General features: G+C 35.4%; 1 protein-coding gene across 1 annotated transcript in view; it reads left to right on the top strand.

The window, feature by feature from the left end:
- LOC117324126 (muscarinic acetylcholine receptor M1-like) overlaps window positions 1–17,399 on the top strand; it is a 72,664-nt gene extending 55,265 nt beyond the window's left edge. The window contains 1 exon segment of the mRNA XM_033879791.1: window positions 15,085–17,399. Within this exon segment, the coding sequence (XP_033735682.1) occupies window positions 15,085–15,251 (167 nt within the window). The 3' untranslated portion in view covers window positions 15,252–17,399.
- Window positions 17,400–19,353: the final 1,954 nt, after the last annotated feature.

Raw genomic sequence — 19,353 nt, 5'->3', positions numbered from 1 at the left:
ATGCTAGAAAATCACAAACTCTTGATATAAATGCGAGTTGACCGTAACACTCCGTCCATACCATCAGGGGATCACGAGTAAAAAACAAATATAGCATGGTGCTTCTGATGCATGACTTACACTTTTCTCTAACTTATCAATGTAGTTGTAATGATAAGTCCCGTCCTTGGGGTTGACCATGCTAACCCTGTATAACTCACCCAAACTTGTCACACAGGAAAAACATTAGCAAAGTCTATCAAGTTATTGCAATACAATAAAGCTCAATGGAATTAGGGTTAGGGTAATTCGTGTATCTTTGTTCAGGTAATAAGTGATATTTTCAATAAAATTTTGTTTTGAGGCAAACCTTTGTGTTTATTTTAGAGTTGCACATGTTAGGATAACGTCTGGAAAGGTATTGGTCTGCCACTTCCATCTATAAGAAGACGTAACAGTACATCATTGCCGGTTACGGACGATAGAAAGTGTTTGAGGCGAACGCCAAGTTCGATTATTTTCTCTGTGATATAACCAGAATATTGCACGCCCAACTTCAGAAATTAATGCCGTTTGGTTATTCGATGATACATAAAGATCCTGATGACGTTTACTTGACTCCTAATTCGCTCGAATTATTATTGAGTGGTGATAAGCTTGCGGACATGTACGGCGGTGATGAGTCGTGGTTTCGTAAGATAACGATTGACGTTATAACTTTGTGGCACAGACTTTTTTTTAATTTTTAATATCTTTATCGTCTCGGAGACGGAACGTGCGCGGATTCGTCTGTCGTGGCTTAGGTTTACGTATTAACTATATAGTGTCTGGACAAATAAAACTCATAATACCAAGTTAAAACCCAATCACAGACCTCTGGCATTGCCAGTTGTAACTGATAAAATGGTTATTAGATAATACGTTATAGTGTCTGAATAACTCGTTTTGATGAAAGATTTAATTAATTCCGGTAGACTTCTGTTTAGATCGCTGTATCATTTTCGGTACAATTCTATACATACTACATTTGAAATTTGACCAAACAAGGATACGTTATTCCCATTAGTGTTATCTTTGTTATTTTGACAAATTAGAAACCGTGACTAGCCGATTCCAACCTAGGTTTTAATCGTTACATTAACATGTGTGCTCAGGCTGTCAATTCGATCTCTTTAGATCGTGGTAGTCAATTCAATGTCGTTAGATCGTGGTTGTCAATTCAATGTCGTTAGATCGTGGTTGTCAATTCAATGCCGTTAGATCGTGGTTGTCAATTCAATGTCGTTAGATCGTGGTTGTCAAGTCGATCTCGTTAGATCGTAGTTGTCAATTCAATGTCGTTAGATCGTGGTTGTCAATTCAATGTCGTTAGATCGTGGTTGTCAAGTCGATCTCGTTAGATCGTAGTTGTCAATTCAATGTCGTTAGATCGTGGTTGTCAATTCAATGTGGTTAGATCGTGGTTGTCAATTCAATGTGGTTAGATCGTGGTTGTCAATTCAATGTCGTTAGATCGTGGTTGTCAATTCAATGTCGTTAGATCGTGGTTGTCAATTCATTGCCGTTAGATCGTGGTTGTCAATTCGATCTCGTTAGTTCGTGGTTGTCAATTCAATGCCGTTAGATCGTGGTTGTCAATTCGATCTTCTTAGATCGTGGTAGTCAAGTCGATGTCGTTAGATCGTAGCTGTCAAGTCGAAGTTAGTTGGTAATGCTTTTTAAAGCCGCATTTGTCCTCAGTTGTAAAATATTCAGAATGCATGGTGCGAGTAGATACCTCAGTCGTCCTTTGGCGGTTTGCTATTTTAAAAAATCCATACTAATACGGGTCAATATAATCTCGTGCTAGGTGAATACGTTGGGTGAATTTGGTTGGTGCATATGTTAGATGAATACGTTAGGTGAATATGTTAGGTGAATACGTTAGGTGTTGTATCATGACCACCTGGTCTACCAGATTATTCGGGCTTTTGACGTCCGTTGTGTGATGATAGTTTTCTTTTATCTTTTCGGTCCTGAGGTGATACCCAGATATGATTATTCTTGTTTGTGTGTCTATTCAAATAGGTTAACCGATATCCCTTGGTCTTAATAAAAATGTTCATTCCTTGGTCTTAATAAAACTGTTAATTTTTGGTCGTAATAAAACTGTTCATCTATTGGTCTAAACAATAATGATCATTTTTTGGTCTAAATGACTGTTCATCTATTAGTCTAAATGATACTACGGTAAAGCCGATTTTTTTTCGCGATCAAAAATCTCGCGATTTCCATTTTAAACGAAATCTTAACAAATTAATATTTCGCGATCTGGCTATAAGAGAGGATTTCTAATTTTCGCGAATTTTCTTCCATGTGTTCAAATACAATCTGTTTAATACGTGATCCATTGTTAAAGAAATCCTGCACAACTGAAGAAACCAGTATGGCGCAACGAGATCAAGTGACGATTGACGCGTATAAAAGCAAGTATTCTGTTAAACTAAAAAAAATGGCGAAAATATCCACCTCGCTAAAATAAATAAATGAAACTGTTCATTTATTGGTTAAATGACACTGTTCGACTATTGGTCTAAATACCACTGTTCGTCTATTGGTCTAAATGACACTGTTCAACTATTGGTCTAAATAACACTGTTCGTCTATTGGTCTAAATGACACTGTTCATCTATTGGTCTAAATAACAATGTTCGTCTATTGGTCTTAATGACACTGTTCACCTATTGGTCTAAATTACACTGTTCATCTATTGGTCTAAATAACAATGTTCATCTATTGGTCTAAATGACACTGTTCAATTAGTGGTCTAAATAACATTGTTCATCCATTGAACTAAATGACAATGTTCATCTATTGTTCTCAACGCTACCATCCACTGGACTAATAAATGTCTATGTTCACATCCGACAAAGTACAGTTTGTGTACAAACGCTTTGTTATGTACGAAACAAATATACGACCGCTGTGCTAAGAATCAATCAGATTGAACACGGCAGATACACATCTTAGTATTATTACTCAATAGTCAGACCGACATACGATGTGACGTCATAGCACGTGCCGGTGATTAAACAGATCGTTCCCTTGAACGTGTCAATCAAACCAATTTACAGGTTCCGATAATGGGTTTCTGGGCCCTAGATCCCGTAAACACTAGTTCCCGTGAGACCTGGATTAGCGACAGAATGGCGGTCGTGCCTACATACAGACATGATATGTTACATATATACTGTACAATTAGTCCTCACCAGACATTCACAGGACCATGTGCTGTTTTATCATGGACATTTAGATCAGAACATGTGTACATTCTCTGTACCAATGATATTCAATAGCAAAGATAACTAGTGTATCACTATCGTTTGTGGAGTACATGGGGAAGTAAAAGTTTTTTTTATTGAATAGAGAGAGGGACCATATACGCTATGTGTAACGTAAGGCTTACATTTTTTTGCATGGTGTGGTTTTATTTGAAAATAATTCGTACGTACACGTGCCTGTCGTATTGGGTGGAATTGGTAAACCTGATCTTCTCTCTGGGAAGTCATGTTATCCAACACGCCCCTATATAACGTATAACGAGTAATATTATCATGGACCGCGTGCCACAGAAAACATCACACGTGGTCGAATGGTGGTTTTAAAACATCTGTTTTTATTTGCCAACAAAAGTTCGATTATTTGAAATGCTTGTATATGTTGAATATTATATAAAGTATTCCAAGAAGACATTTATGTGATTAAATAATCGATCTAAATCGGTGCAACTAACAGAGGAAAATGTATTATTGTTATATTATTGTTGTATGTATTATTGTTATATTATTGTTGTATGTATTATTGTTATATAACTGTTGTATGTATTATTGTTATATCATTGTTGTATGTATTATTGTTATATAACTGTTGTATGTATTATTGTTATATTATTGTTGTATGTATTATTGTTATATAACTGTTGTATGTATTATTGTTATATTACTGTTGTATGTATTATTGTTATATAACTGTTGTATGTATTATTGTTATATAACTGTTGTATGTATTATTGTTATATCATTGTTGTATGTATTATTGTTATATAACTGTTGTATGTATTATTGTTATATCATTGTTGTATGTATTATTGTTATATTACTGTTGTATGTATTATTGTTATATTACTGTTGTATGTATTATTGTTATATTATTGTTGTATGTATTATTGTTATATTATTGTTGTATGTATTATTGTTATATAACTGTTGTATGTATTATTGTTATATAACTGTTGTATGTATGATTGTTATATAACTGTTGTATGTATTATTGTTATATAACTGTTGTATGTATGATTGTTATATAACTGTTGTATGTACATGTATGATTGTTATATAACTGTTGTATGTATTATTGTTATATAACTGTTGTATGTATTATTGTTATATAACTGCTGTATGTATTATTGTTATATAACTGTTGTATGTATTATTGTTATATAACTGTTGTATGTATTATTGTTATATAACTGTTGTATGTATTATTGTTATATAACTGTTGTATGTATTGTTGTATGTATTATTGTTATATAACTGTTGTATGTATGATTGTTATATCATTGTTGTATGTGTTATTGTTATATAAATGTTGTATGTATTATTGTTATATCATTGTTGTATGTATTATTGTTATATAACTGTTGTATGTATTATTGTTATATAACTGTTGTATGTATTATTGTTATATAACTGTTGTATGTATTATTGTTATATAACTGTTGTATGTATTATTGTTATATAACTGTTGTATGTATTATTGTTATATAACTGTTGTATGTATTATTGTTATATAACTGCTGTATGTATTGTTGTATGTATTATTGTTATATAACTGTTGTATGTATGATTGTTATATCATTGTTGTATGTGTTATTGTTATATAACTGTTGTATGTATTATTGCTATATCATTGTTGTATGTATTATTGTTATATAACTGTTGTATGTATAATTGTTATATCATTGTTGTATGTATTGTTGTATGTACTATTGTTATATAACTGTTGTATGTATTATTGTTATATAACTGTTGTATGTATGATTGTTATATAACTGTTGTATGTATTATTGTTATATTATTGTTGTATGTATTATTGTTATATCATTGTTGTATGTATTATTGTTATATAACTGTTGTATGTATTATTGTTATATCATTGTTGTATGTATTATTGTTATATTATTGTTGTATGTATTATTGTTATATCATTGTTGTATGTATTATTGTTATATCATTGTTGTATGTATTATTGTTATATAACTGTTGTATGTATTATTGTTATATAACTGTTGTATGTATTATTGTTATATAACTGTTGTATGTATTATTGTTATATAATTTGTATGTATTATTGTTATATAACTGTTGTATGTATTATTGTTATATAATTTGTATGTATTATTGTTATATAACTGTTGTATGTATTATTGTTATACTATTTTTGTATCATTATGTATTATTGTTATATTATTGTTGTATGTATTATTGTTGTACATGTGTAAAACTTTTTTTTTTACATATTATAGTTATGTTATTACTATAGTTATTATTGTTATGTTGCTGATGTATAATGGGCCAACCACGAAAGTTTGAACATGTTAAAGCTCCAAACCACGAAAAGAAGTACACACGAACATTTCACGTTATACAGTATTCTGTACTAGGATATTATAAAAACTTTCGGTATATGGAAACCTGACACTCTGACCTATGTAATAGCAGGAACAATGATATCTCCTCCGAACCAACTTGGTCCATGCCTTCTGGAGGTAGCATAGATCCAATAGAGCCATCATATCATAATTCCACACTTAGTAGAACGGAATGAAACCGATTTTTTTGAGATAAAACGTTCACAAAGAAAGTCATAGAAAAAAATGAAATTCGATTTGATGTTTATAAGGTTGATAAAGGCCACGTTTCGGTCCCTGTTGACCTGTGTGGAGGAATGTCAGGATGATATAGGCCACGTTACGGTCCCTGTTGACCTGTGTAGAGGAATGTCAGGATAGTTAACTGGAGACAGACGCTGTAATGGCGGGTTTGAAATCAAAATTCAATTATACGATAGCATTAAATGTTATTATTTATATAACAGGTATATATACACGACAACTTTTTATTAATATAAATGTGAATTCCACACTTGGTTCGCTGGGATGCAGAGTGAGAGAGCTATCCAGATTGTTTAGAGATGAAACAAATCCTTCATGATATGCCTCATTTCCAAGTTACTATATTTGATTTCAGTTAACATGGAGTCAGGTAACATCCGTGGATCATTTAAATAAATAATGCTTGTTGTTTAATAAATGTATATAAGGTATTATTAAAGGTGAATGGTAGATATCGACCATATTATCCAAGACAAGGCGACGTTATAAGATATCGGCCATATTATCCAGGACAAGGCGACGTTTGTAGATATTGACCATATTACCCAGGACAATACGAATTTGGCAGATATCGGCCATATTACCCAGGACAAGGCGACGTTATAAGATATCGGTCATATTATCCAGGACATATTACGCAATATATCTATGCAAGTAATACATTTTTTGTAGGTTTTTGTTTTGCTTTTTGCTTTGCTTGTTTTTTGTACTGTTTGGTTTGGTTTTGTTTTTTGTTTGGTTTTTTTCCTTTGCATTTTGTGAATAGTTTAATTTTCTTTCTCTTTGTTGTCTTCTTATTTTGCCTCTATGGTGCATTTGAATTAATTTCGTCTCTACTGTATTCGACTTTCAATTTGTTTCGAAAGATACTAAAATCCTGTGTGTCTTTTTGCTTTTTTAGTTCCCCCTTTATTTTGACAATGGGTGTTTTCTATTGTGGATGTTGTAATTAAACATGCACTATCTTCATGTACTACAATATTGTAATGGATATCGCTAATTATATGAATTATCAACTATAGCACGGTTCTGTCTTTACCTATGTAAAGTAAACTTGTCATATGTATAACCATCAATAATTAAGTCATTTATAATTGACAACACTTATAAAATGAATGGTTCGTCCACACAATCTAACGTAAAATCTGACCTAGATGTGGTGTAGGGTGAGTTTTGATACATCGATCGTTTGTAGATTTCTCGTGGAAATGATGCGATATACGTACAAGGTAGACCAATCACGTGCACCAGAGACATGTAATTGGATGTCAGTGACTGTATCACATCAAACAAGACATCATGTATCATGTCCATAGCCCCTGGCTCTGTATACAAACCTTACCACTGATGCCAACTCACACATGTAGATAACTAATGTGCTATCCTTGAGTCGGGACTTCCATTAGCAGTAGACTCGTCTCCCGTCAAACTTCCTTCAGAGCAGTATCATTGGTTTTACTCTATACCAGTTTGTTAGGTTATTGTAGTCTACATTTTTATGTATTTGACAGATGTAATAATCGATGGCGATAGGCCCGACTTGACCAGTTTTGTGAACATCGCTGTTTTTATGATTTTTGTTATCTTGATGAAACGTCAGTAATCTGAATTAAATGGCCATCATTGGTGTTAACATTTATATACTCCCCCCGTATGACTATTTTAATATCTACCGACGACATGAATACAAATCCCAGACGTTAAACAACGTACTTCTAAATAAGAAATTAACCTTTGTTTCGGGTTGACTAGAAATTCCAAAGACATTGATGGCCTGGAGAGCAAACCGTTCAACTGATGGTATGAGTGTTAATGTGAAGCCGACTGACTATATCAACACCCGGTACAGACACGGACACATTTCCATTACGCCACATTTCACATTTATTGCACTTTTTTACACCAATATATCTCCATTACAGTTAAAAGTTGCACTATAGCTTTCTGGTTGTGGTAATGCAAATTTTATTGAGGAACGAGTTATTGTGCACAAGCCAATCCCGGCGGACTTACTAGAGGAAATCACACACAAACATCGCCCTTTCCCTATAGCGTTATCTTTCCTCCCTAATTCCTGTCCCTGGTGTTTTGACTGTTTGACTACGTTTTCATATTGGAGTGTAATGTTTATATAAATAACTACCAAGATATGACGATTCGACCAGTGGTAGACTGACTCTATGTTTTTTGTCAAAAACAATGGTACAGATATCTTGCCAACCCCAATGTATTTATAAGCTCTGTACCAATCGGAAGGAGAGGGAGGGGGGAGGGGTATTATCAATGTACTCTGAGGTTACACAATTGTTGTAGTGACGTCCTTCGGATATATATTGTGAATATTGTACAAAAAATCGTACATCTACTGTGTATACTGGTATAGTATACATTTTCGTATCTGTTGTGTACATGTATATACCAGTAGTTTAAACATTTGTATGTCTATTATGTATATAGGTAGCAGACCACAGAAAGCCTGCCTAGCCATGATGACTTTTGATGCAAAAAAAAAATATTTAAAAAATAAATATTTATTTTAATTGGTATATTAATTGTGAAGTAGTAAATACAGGCTTCACATTTGCTAAAACTAAAATAAATAAATTTGCTTCGGATTTTGAAATTTCGACTTTTCTGAAAGTGTAAAAATGGTGCCTCACAGTCAAGGTAAGGTAGCGGGAAAACTTACTGTATAACATATGTCAAAACAAGATTAATTCTGTCTTTGGGGTATTTAATTAAGGCTTGTACCTCATTTTGACTGCGTATACGGTATAGTATGCCCGCAGTTGGCAATGCACATTTCCTAGCGCTCCATAGGATACATTTGTATATGGAACATATCCTATGGAGGGCTAACGCGCTAACCATAGGAAATGTGCATTGCCAACTGCGGGCATACTACCACGTCTCCCTTCGATTCAAGCCGATATTTTTGGTGGTAGAAAAAGGTCACAAGACTCGTGATTTTTTTATATGGAATTTATTTCACACTTGCAAGTTATTTTTAAAAGTTACAAAAGACACTCTCTAACGCTCGTGTCATTTGTAACTTTTACAAAATAACTTGCAAGTGTGAAATAAATTCCATATCCAACAACTTCTCGTTGTGTAACCTCTATTTATGTTTTTAATTAATTGATATATTCACATTCCACAATTTCCGTTTCGGATTGATTATGATTCTCAAGCATATCGTGTATTGACAACGATTGAGTAGTGACGTAGTCAAATGTTCTCTTGGAACTGTACGCTTCAGCAATTTGTTGTTACCTTACCTCGTTAAGAAGTTAGATATGCAATCATTTCCGCAATATTCAGTTTCGTTTTTGAGAAAACACTCACTTGACATTAGTTTTTTTGTACAAAGATCATCGGGTAACAGGAGAAAACGCGAAAAATTGCGTAGATCAGTCCTTTCAAAATGGCGCCGTCTTGTTGACGTTCCGGTAACGTCACAAGTAAACGACGTCATAACTTTGGTGTTACCGATTGCAGCGCATATTAATACGCTGAGCCTTTTTTCACTGCGTATACGCTAATTTATTCGCAGTCAGAGTTTACTAAGCTGAAGAAGGGAGAGATGTAAATAGTTTCAAATAGGTTTCAGAAAAAAAAAATCTAAGAGAATTGTGTCATTTAGGCTTAAAAAGCATGATATTTTGCAATTTTTAAGGTTTTTCGAAGTGGTTACTATGGTATTCACAGGTCTGAAAAACATAGAAAAAATATATAAAACATGTGCCTTATTTTTCTGAATATGGCATTTTTACTGTACTCTGCTACCATAGTATAAACGTTCGTCTCTCTATTGTGTATATCGTATAAACTTCCGTATATCTATTGTGTTTATCGTATACACTTTCATATATCCGTTGTATATATAGTATAAATTCGTATATCTACTCTGTATATTGTATAAACTTGTCATTATTTTCTTTCTGTGTCAGTGAATATTCGTAGAATACCCGACAGACCCACACGCCCCCTGGTGCCGTCGTCCCGGTCTAGGATTGGCTGCACTTGAGACGGCACTTAACCCTCTCGGTCCTGAGCCGATATCGTCCATGTGTGCGTTAAGGCAGGAGAGTATCTGCGGTAATTAGGCCCAGTTAGATCTAATCACCGTCTTGGTACGACAAATCTTCAGGACGTGTCCAAAAAAGAACGTCGTAACCTTTGTCTGTCGTGTAAAAGTTCTGGAGGAGAATTAGTGATAAAACCTACAGAAAAAATCGTTTCATGTTCGTTAAATAATGTCCACCGGCCACCGTATCCTCGACACATATGTCACCGAGGCTCGTTAGATATTGTGTCCGGAGAAGTATTTTAGTGTGTTGTCTGAACGAGACTTTATCATGCCTGTGCGCATGTAAAATGATGTCAGTTTTTGAGTTTTTGAGTTTTGCATGATTTACTGTGGTAGGTGAAACAAAAATCATCTTTGAAATTGATTATACTTTGGTTCCAACATCAAAACCATTTTTGTGTGTTAATATTTAGACGATTCATCTGCCTCGCCTAAGTGGGTTCGACATGTTCATTCTTAGTAAAAACCATAATAATGTATCTAAAAGATTCAATCTATCTTTTCTGACATTAAATTTCAGAATTTCAACAGAGTACGTATTAAAAATGATTCATATAGTTCTTAAAAGAAAACGAAATGAATCAAAATGAGTTTTCTAAAAATTGCTTTTGACATGGAAAGTCTTTAGGAGCTTGATTAACGATGGATGGAAGACAGCTAATCCGATATGTTGGTAGGGGCGTGCCGAAAGAATACCAAACATCGCGACATTTGTAGATCTAAACATAAACAGGATACCAACGATTTCTTATTGAAACGATTACGAGTTGAAACCCACTACAATATATCACGCTGATCAAAACACTGTATCGATATACCATTGTTCTTCTGACGAGTATAGCTTACTAATGTAGCCGAAGGGAAAAATGAAAACTTTTGCTGGTAAAAACTCAATGACATTCCGATAAGTATACATGCTGCTAGGGAGAAAATGGTTTTCTGTTTATATAGAATTTAATCATCTCGATTCCAATTTGGATTAATAGGTTAACATATTTCTGAAACAAATGAGTCATTGCTCATTTCCAATATACAATAAGAGTGGATAAGCGCGGGTAATCCTCTTTCCGTTCATTTAGGAAGATTCTAGGGTTTTATGGGCCGGTCAGTAGATTGGAAGACTGCATTGCAATCAGTCAGATCTGTTTATTGCCCATGGATGCATGTTTAGTGACACAAGGGCAAGGTTAATGCCAAAGGTAGTGATGCACGAGGCGTCGCTTACTTCCGAATGGCTTTCGGCGGTCGTTCGAAAGGATGGCTAGGCAGTGGAACAGAGGCACGATTTGCTGGTATAAACCAGCTCGATCGCGTTACCGAATTACACACAGTATTGTCTCCGACATGATATGTTTGCATTTCATGGTAAAAGATGTTAAATTTAATTTACAAAGAGTTTGTTTACTGCGACCTTCAAAAATAGAAATAACGGTGTCTTTCTAACACATGATACTCATGCATCATTTGAACCTGAATCTATGCAAGTGTGTTTGGCGGTCCTTGTCGCAGGGCACCTTATCGTGTTCAAGTGATAGTTAGATTATCAGGCCAGATCCACATTAATTACATCTTGCGCACAAAGGGAATTAATGTAGAAGTGTTATTACTTTATTTTAATGACTACATGTTGGTCCTATATGTCTAGAAAATTCGGCGAGGGTATGAAAAACAAATGAATACATTTCTGCTCCCTGTATTAGACAGGTATAATGGTATTGCTTCCTTTCGTCATTACGGTACCTGACGGTACATTACTTTAAATGTACCAAGTTAATATCTATATAGTATATTTAAAATATCAGACCGGAAATGAAGTAGACATTTTTTTCTACATATAAATTACGGTAACAAACGAATGCATACTTGTTGCTTTGGTAACTGCTCTGTCCGTTTGTTACTGGTGTGGAAATGGACAAACTTGTTACTATGGTAACTGCTCTGTCCGTTTGTTACTGGTGTGGAAATGGACATACTTGTTACTATGGTAACTGCTCTGTCCATTTGTTACCGGTGTGGAAATGGACATACTTGTTACTATGGTAACTGCTCTGTCTGTTTGTTACTGGTGTGGAAATGGAAAAACTTGTTACTATGGTAACTGCTCTGTCTGTTTGTTACTGGTGTGGAAATGGACAAACTTGTTACTATGGTAACTGCTCTGTCCGTTTGTTACCGGTGTGGAAATGGACATACTTGTTACTATGGTAACTGCTCTGTCCATTTGTTACCGGTGTGGAAATGGACATACTTGTTACTATGGTAACTGCTGTGTCCGTTTGTTACTGGTGTGGAAATGGACATACTTGTTACTATGGTAACTGCTGTGTCCGTTTGTTACTGGTGTGGAAATGGACATACTTGTATAGCCATCAGGCTATAATCTAACGTGGATGGGGAATTATCCTGATAGATATAGCTGTCATATAGATTCACACGTCTCGATCAAAGTGTCGCAATGTAAATAATTTCTGCATCAGCCTGTCAGCTAGACATGGTAGACGACTCGCTTGTTGTCCGGGACAGCTTCCCGCATTACAGCCTCCATTCATCATGACGCGCTAGACACTGGTGCGTGAAGTGATTCCTCACTCCGTATTTCACGTTGATGGTGGCGGAGGATGAAAGAGTTCACTGCCCCAGCAGCGGTAGTCTATTTACTGCGCGGTACAGGAAAAATCCGAATATTCACTTGGCGCGTGCGGTCAATGTGAAAAGCGTTTAATGTCCACTAGCGTAAAATAAAAAAGAATAATCCATTGTTTAGGAGAAATACTCAATATGCATCGGATATATTTGAGCTCTTAGGGTCAAACAACTGTTATTTTATGTGAAGTGTTTTATCGATTTAAAACGCAGGTGTATATCACTTTCATTTCAAGCTGATGATTTAAACTGAAACATAAATTCATAGCTGGATTATCATAATCCGGATATTATCATTTCTTCTTCTTTTCAATAACCTCTGCTCCAGTATGTTGTTCTTGATTAAGACACACTCTTCCCGACATAGCAGATACTATCTTCGATATACATGATAGTCATACTTTCTGTGACAAAAGCTACACGTATTCTCCTGTTTCGGGTCAGTATGTCGTAGGAGTAGAATGGGGACTTACCCGTCATGTTGGCGTCCTAACCAACGTTCAGAGTTTGCATTTATCAATCATATAACAACCAAAATGGTTGATTTAGAGCATTGTGTGGTCCTCTATGGGCCATTTTCTTTGGCTGTAAAACCATGAAAATAGATTGGACTTGAAAACTGGTGGCAACTCCTTCAAATACTGTAGATTTCAATTGACTTTAAAAAGATTAGCTCTTTTATAATAAAGGATGAATAACATACATATTTCTTTGTTTGTTTGTTCAATTGAAATTGTTTTGAGGGGAACCATTATGTTTTGGGACTTTGTTTAGCTTAGTTTCTCAACAAATTTGTTGTCTATCATGGTGACGGTGTGTACAACAAATACTGTTGTGTGGTACTGAATTTGGTGTCTCATGGTGACGGTGTGTACAACAAATACTGTTGCGTGGTACTAAATTTGTTGTCTATCATGGTGACGGTGTGTACAACAAATACTGTTGCGTGGTACTAAATTTGTTGTCTATCATGGTGACGGTGTGTACAACAAATACTGTTGCGTGGTACTAAATTTGGTGTCTCATGGTGACGGTGTGTACAACAAATACTGTTGTGTGGTACTAAATTTGGTGTATATCATGGTGACGGTGTATACTGTTGTGTGGTACTAAATTTGGTGTATATCATGATGACGTTGTGTATAACAAATCAAGTCATGGTAGACATACAGTTCGGGACAGCTTGCATCGAATTATCGGGTTTTAAAACAGCTTGAACGAACATTCTATTTTAACTTTAAAAAATACGGTACCGGCCGGTATTTGGATTTGAATAATTCATTAAGATATTGTATGGGAATTTTCGTGTATTTTTGAACTTTAGAATCAAAATAATGTCAGTAGAAATTTATTTTTATTCTTGGTTTAGCGGTTTATAATGGCAATGCTTAGACACATGTACATTATATACTTTTTAAATCTTCGGGATACTTATGCAACAGAAGTAAAGATGAATCCAAACGTGCCGTAATTCTTTTAAGGAATTTTGTGTTCTTATTGACGTAACACAATACAAGCACGTGCCTTTAGTGTGTAGATGAGTATTTTGACTTACAGACATACTGGTTATTTACGTTTAGGTCGGAAACATCAATGTCTGTACTAGATCTGTATCAGTTTATAACACGTGTTTACGATAACCTTTCATCTATCAAATCCATTAAGGACGAGTTTGAAGTGATGTTCATTTCAAACTAACGTTAACCTATACTGACTTTTATAGCGGTATAGCATTGGGAGAAGTTCGAGCGAACATTACCAACGAGATGCTCAATGATATTCGACCTAATATGAATACATTTGTTGATGAACGATGTTTAAGCATTTGTCGGCAATGCAGCATATATAATACGTTGCCAATTAGGTTCAATTTGTCGACGAACACCATTTCATCACATAATCTGCCTGTCCTCCAAATTTCATCCATGTACTATTTTTGCATATGTCACTATATGGTGTTGTATACCATGAAGCGCTTTTCATTGGCTGTGACAGTTATAAATCGATTATGACGTCATATGTACAAAGATGTCATGTCCTGAACTGAAAATGGCGCAGCATAAAGCTGCGTTCGTTTTCTTCTTTTTTTTTATCATCATTTTGTCACTCATATTTTGACTTTAAAACCTGTCAAATTATACTTTGGTACTTTTTCTAAGTTATGTAATAAAAATCTGTACATTAATTGTTTTCATTCAAATGATATTTTACGGAACCCGTGTCGAAGCTTTAATATTTGCTCGCCACTGCTCTCAACAATGAAAACACCAAAAGCTCGCGTCATAAAATCGACGACGAATCATCGTGTCCTGTGTGATGGTTTTAGGAAATTCAAAACATGATGACTAAAAGTGAATCTTTATTGAACTATAGTTAATAATTATCGACAGATTATGTAATTAGTTGTCAGATATTGACTGTGTCCTTTTGTCTGTTTCAGCCTATTTCCTGTGTTACATCAACAGTACAGTAAACCCGGTGTGCTACGCGTTGTGTAACGCAAATTTCCGGAAGACTTTCTGGAAGATTCTTACCTGTAGTTTCACAAAAAGGAGCACCACCCGCAGTCGTACAACAGCTTCAGCTATGTCATTCACCAACAGATAGAGGCCATAACATTTCAAGTGGATATTGTTGTATTCTATTTATATCATTGTGGCACCGTATCATTTCATTGGAGACTATTTATATCATTGTGGTACCGTATCATTTCATTGGAGACTATTTATATCATTGTGGTACCGTATCATTTCATTGGAGACTATTTGTATCTTTGTGGTACCGTATCATTTCATTGGAGACTATTTATATCATTGTGGTGCCGTATCATTTCATTGGAGACTATTTATATCATTGTGGTGCCGTATCATTTCATTGGAGACTATTTATATCATTGTGGTACCGGATCATTTCATTGGAGATTATTTATGTCACTGTGATGCTCCGAGGAATATCATTGGATATTATTTATATTACTGTGGTAACGAAACATTTCATTGAAGACTATTTTTAACATTGTGCTGTTTAACATATTAATGTCGTGTTTCTAGGCAATAACATAACATTTCGATTCACATATAGCCATTTGAAGGTGTTGAATCCATTTGTACTTGTTCGTAATCTGCATTGGTTACCCAATCAAATATTTACCGGAAGTGAGTCGGGCCTAAGGATGACAGATAAAGAATGATGACTGAATGCTCCCACCAAAATTACGTGCTAGCTTTTTTTCAGTCGCCCAGCGGTAGAGGATACATTTTAATTACAGTATTTCTGACAACGCCTGTTGTCGATAAATGTATATTTGGTCCCTGTCGCTCAAAATTTGTTTATATTGTTTCGTTGGTTGGTTCAAATATAGAACCCGAAAACAAAGATTGGAGAAAATGCTGTATCCTTTCAGTGCTGACGATTTCCTACCATTCAGATAGATCTATATTGATAATGACAGTTTTATTGTTGGCGATTGGCATGTTTTAACATCCCAATGTATTAAGTTCAATATCCTTTGAGCAATCGACCCTGAACGTTAATCTAATGGAGATATCACTTTTCGAAATATCCATATCTCGTTTATTTAGATTCATTCAAAACGTCTTCGGAATACAGTTCTGTCAAAAGCTGGGATGTTGAAGTGTAAAACCAAACAAGTTTGAAATCACATGACACTACTAGCGGTGTTGTGACATAGCTATTACATGATAACGGTTCAGATACGGAATGTTTTGAACAAGGCTGCGATAAATATAAACAGCTTGAATCCTGCTGCGTGTGTATATATGGAAAACAAAGAGAATGCTGCGACACGCTGCTGTATGTGAGCATCAGGAAAATAACGTAACTAGTTTGAATAAGAGTCCACAGTACGTGAACACTTTATGTTAACGCTATTGTGAATGATGTAAAGCTCGTTATTACAATATTTCCGGTATATGGTCGCGCTCTCCATACATAACAGTTGGTGATGGAGTATGAAGCATCACGTGATGTATGTATATCATAGGTATATACTATCACATTACCCACCATTAATAAATGTACCGTTGATAGTGAAATATTTCACCCCAATAATAGATGAAAGCGATTTCCTTAAAAGTGCTCCTTCAGCGTTGCGTCAGTTCTGGTTGCACGTTGTGAACATTTCGATTATAGTTCTAAATCAATTATTTCTATTAGGATTGTATTCAGTCAAAGTTTGTTGATGACGTAGTACATTGTATTTGCTGTATGACGTAGAATTGTCAAATTGTCATTAGTCTAAGGCCAAGAAGTAGAGCCAATAAGGATTGTTCCATGATGTGTGTGTGTGGAGGGGAGGGGAGGGGAGGGGAGGGGAGGTTGAGCTTCGAAGGAACATGCGCGCTATTCACACAAGACCCTCCAAACACTTAGTTCTATTTACACCTACCGAGACATTTGTTGAAACTTCCAGCTAATGTTTGATCATCGTGTATGACCAATTCCATGACGATCACTTTATCAACATATCCTTCTGACAGAGATATGATATTTTGATATTGGGGAATCGATGTTAATATAGGGTGTATTTTAGAACAAAACTCTAGATTTAAAAACCGGATTCAAAGTCGTTTTATTCCATATTTGATATACGTAACATTTTTCTCTGACTGAGGTATGTGAGGTATGAGAGGAATGGCATGTTCGAAGGTGACCTTGTGCTTGTTGTGAGTTATGTGTCGATTGATGCACAAACATATTGGTTACTAAGGAAAATAAAACTAAATTTATTATGCACAGTAGTCTTTACAGCGTTTTTCTCTATCTATATACTTCCATTTTAACTGATTTAAAGGTAAGAATTTCCTACTCATTTCCTATTTCGCTTTCTATCAGTGGATGTTGTTTATCGGTGGTTATGAAGCCAAAGTGTGATACAGCCATGAATTATCAGTCCTAGCAAATCATGCATGAATCGTCAGTCCTGGCCAATCACAGTGCCGATGATACAGACAACCGTTGTCAGTCCTGGCCAATCACAGTGCGGATGATACAGACAACCGTTGTCAGTCGAGACCAATCACAGTGCGGATGTTACAGTCGAGCGTTGTCAGTGCTGACCAATCACAGTGCGGATGTTACAGACATGAATTGTCAGTGCTGGCTAATAACAGTGCGGTTGATACATGCGTGAATTGTCAGTATTGGTCAATAAGAGTCATCAGGGATGACACTAAATGCAGTTAAAATGTGTATTCCATGTACCGAACGCCAACGTCGTATCTAGTGAGTGCCTGTTTGCTTACGAGACTACAACTACTAAGACGTACATTTAACCTATCAACTTAGCCGTCCGAGTCATATCCTTAGATGCCAATTAATTTCCATATCTACGTAGTAAATCTGCGTTTGCCAGACATGTTCGTTAGGATCAATAGAACGAGTATACCTTCCATTCCAATGTTAAATATGGCGACAGTATAATCATTTCCATAAACCGTTCTTTTATATGTGTTTCTTGTCGTTTATTGTGTGAGCCTATATCTATCAAAGATCACGGTGATGTTTTCCACCGAGGAATATCGTATTTGTCTGCAATCTATCTAGCCAGACATTGCAATTTTGAATTTGTTGTCGGTAAAACTGTATCATAAAGTATATTAAATAGCATTTCATGTTCGATTTAAATAAAGTCATAACTACGCGATAATCAGTGAAGGTGAGATCAGTTGTCGCGTGGAGATATCGGTCAGGACGTATGTTCGGCATAATGCAGGCCGTGCCAGTAAGTCCTTACAATGGCACCACCAATCAGCGAAGCTTAGGGAGCCCAGAAAGCCGGGATGTGTGTGTTTGGGGTGGGGGGACGAACCGCCCACGTGTATTTGTCGCTGAATATAGGCCATTCTATGTAAAGTACAAATGGTAATTCAACCCTATAATTTTCCCTCTTGGTATGCAAACAAAATCCAGTCACAAATCTATCTAATCTATATGCATAGATGTTCTTCTCCTTCGGAATTTGTCTAATTATGTTGGAAATCGTAAAGCGTAGAATTTGTGTGAATAACAAACTGATAATTGTATATTTTACTCGTGATGTAATAAAACTTTTTCCGGGGATCAAAATTGAATTGTAGCCGAATCACAACAGAGGAAAAATCAATGTATATTCGAATAACAACACGTGTTGGTTGAAATGATCACTGCTGTAAGGATACCCCCGGGGCTCTCTAGAACAACAGCTTCTACTTGAACAAGATACACAGAAACACAACTTGTAGAATGTAAATATGTCACCAATATAAACCATCACACATGGGAAAAATACCAATCTTACAGTCTCGTATTTCTAAAGGATCCCCGGCGTAAATTGTATGCAAATAGGTACGACACTATCAGTATACTAACGTCAAGTAATTTTATCTTATTTATATACCTTCCATCGAATGACTGTTATTCGCTATTCGCAGTTACAAGTACATTTGTAGTTTTCTAATTTTGAACATAGATTGCGAAATCGGAAAGTAGAACGCTGGGAAGGCAATTTCGAAACAGGACTTAAGATTGTATTTATCGATAACTCAATACCTAGCATGGCCCCTGAGAACGAACTATAGAGAATACCGACTCGAGGACGAAGCCGTAAATCTAACTCAAAACAAGGGCAAAACAAAACGCAAAAGAATGAAGTACAAAAAACCATAACAACTTCTCGATGACAGCCAATTATAAATCTAGGAGCACACCA

The sequence above is a fragment of the Pecten maximus genome, chromosome 3 (genome assembly GCF_902652985.1).
Source record: "Pecten maximus chromosome 3, xPecMax1.1, whole genome shotgun sequence".
Lineage (NCBI taxonomy): Eukaryota > Metazoa > Mollusca > Bivalvia > Pectinida > Pectinidae > Pecten > Pecten maximus.
This window is presented reverse-complemented; position numbering and strand designations above follow the sequence as displayed.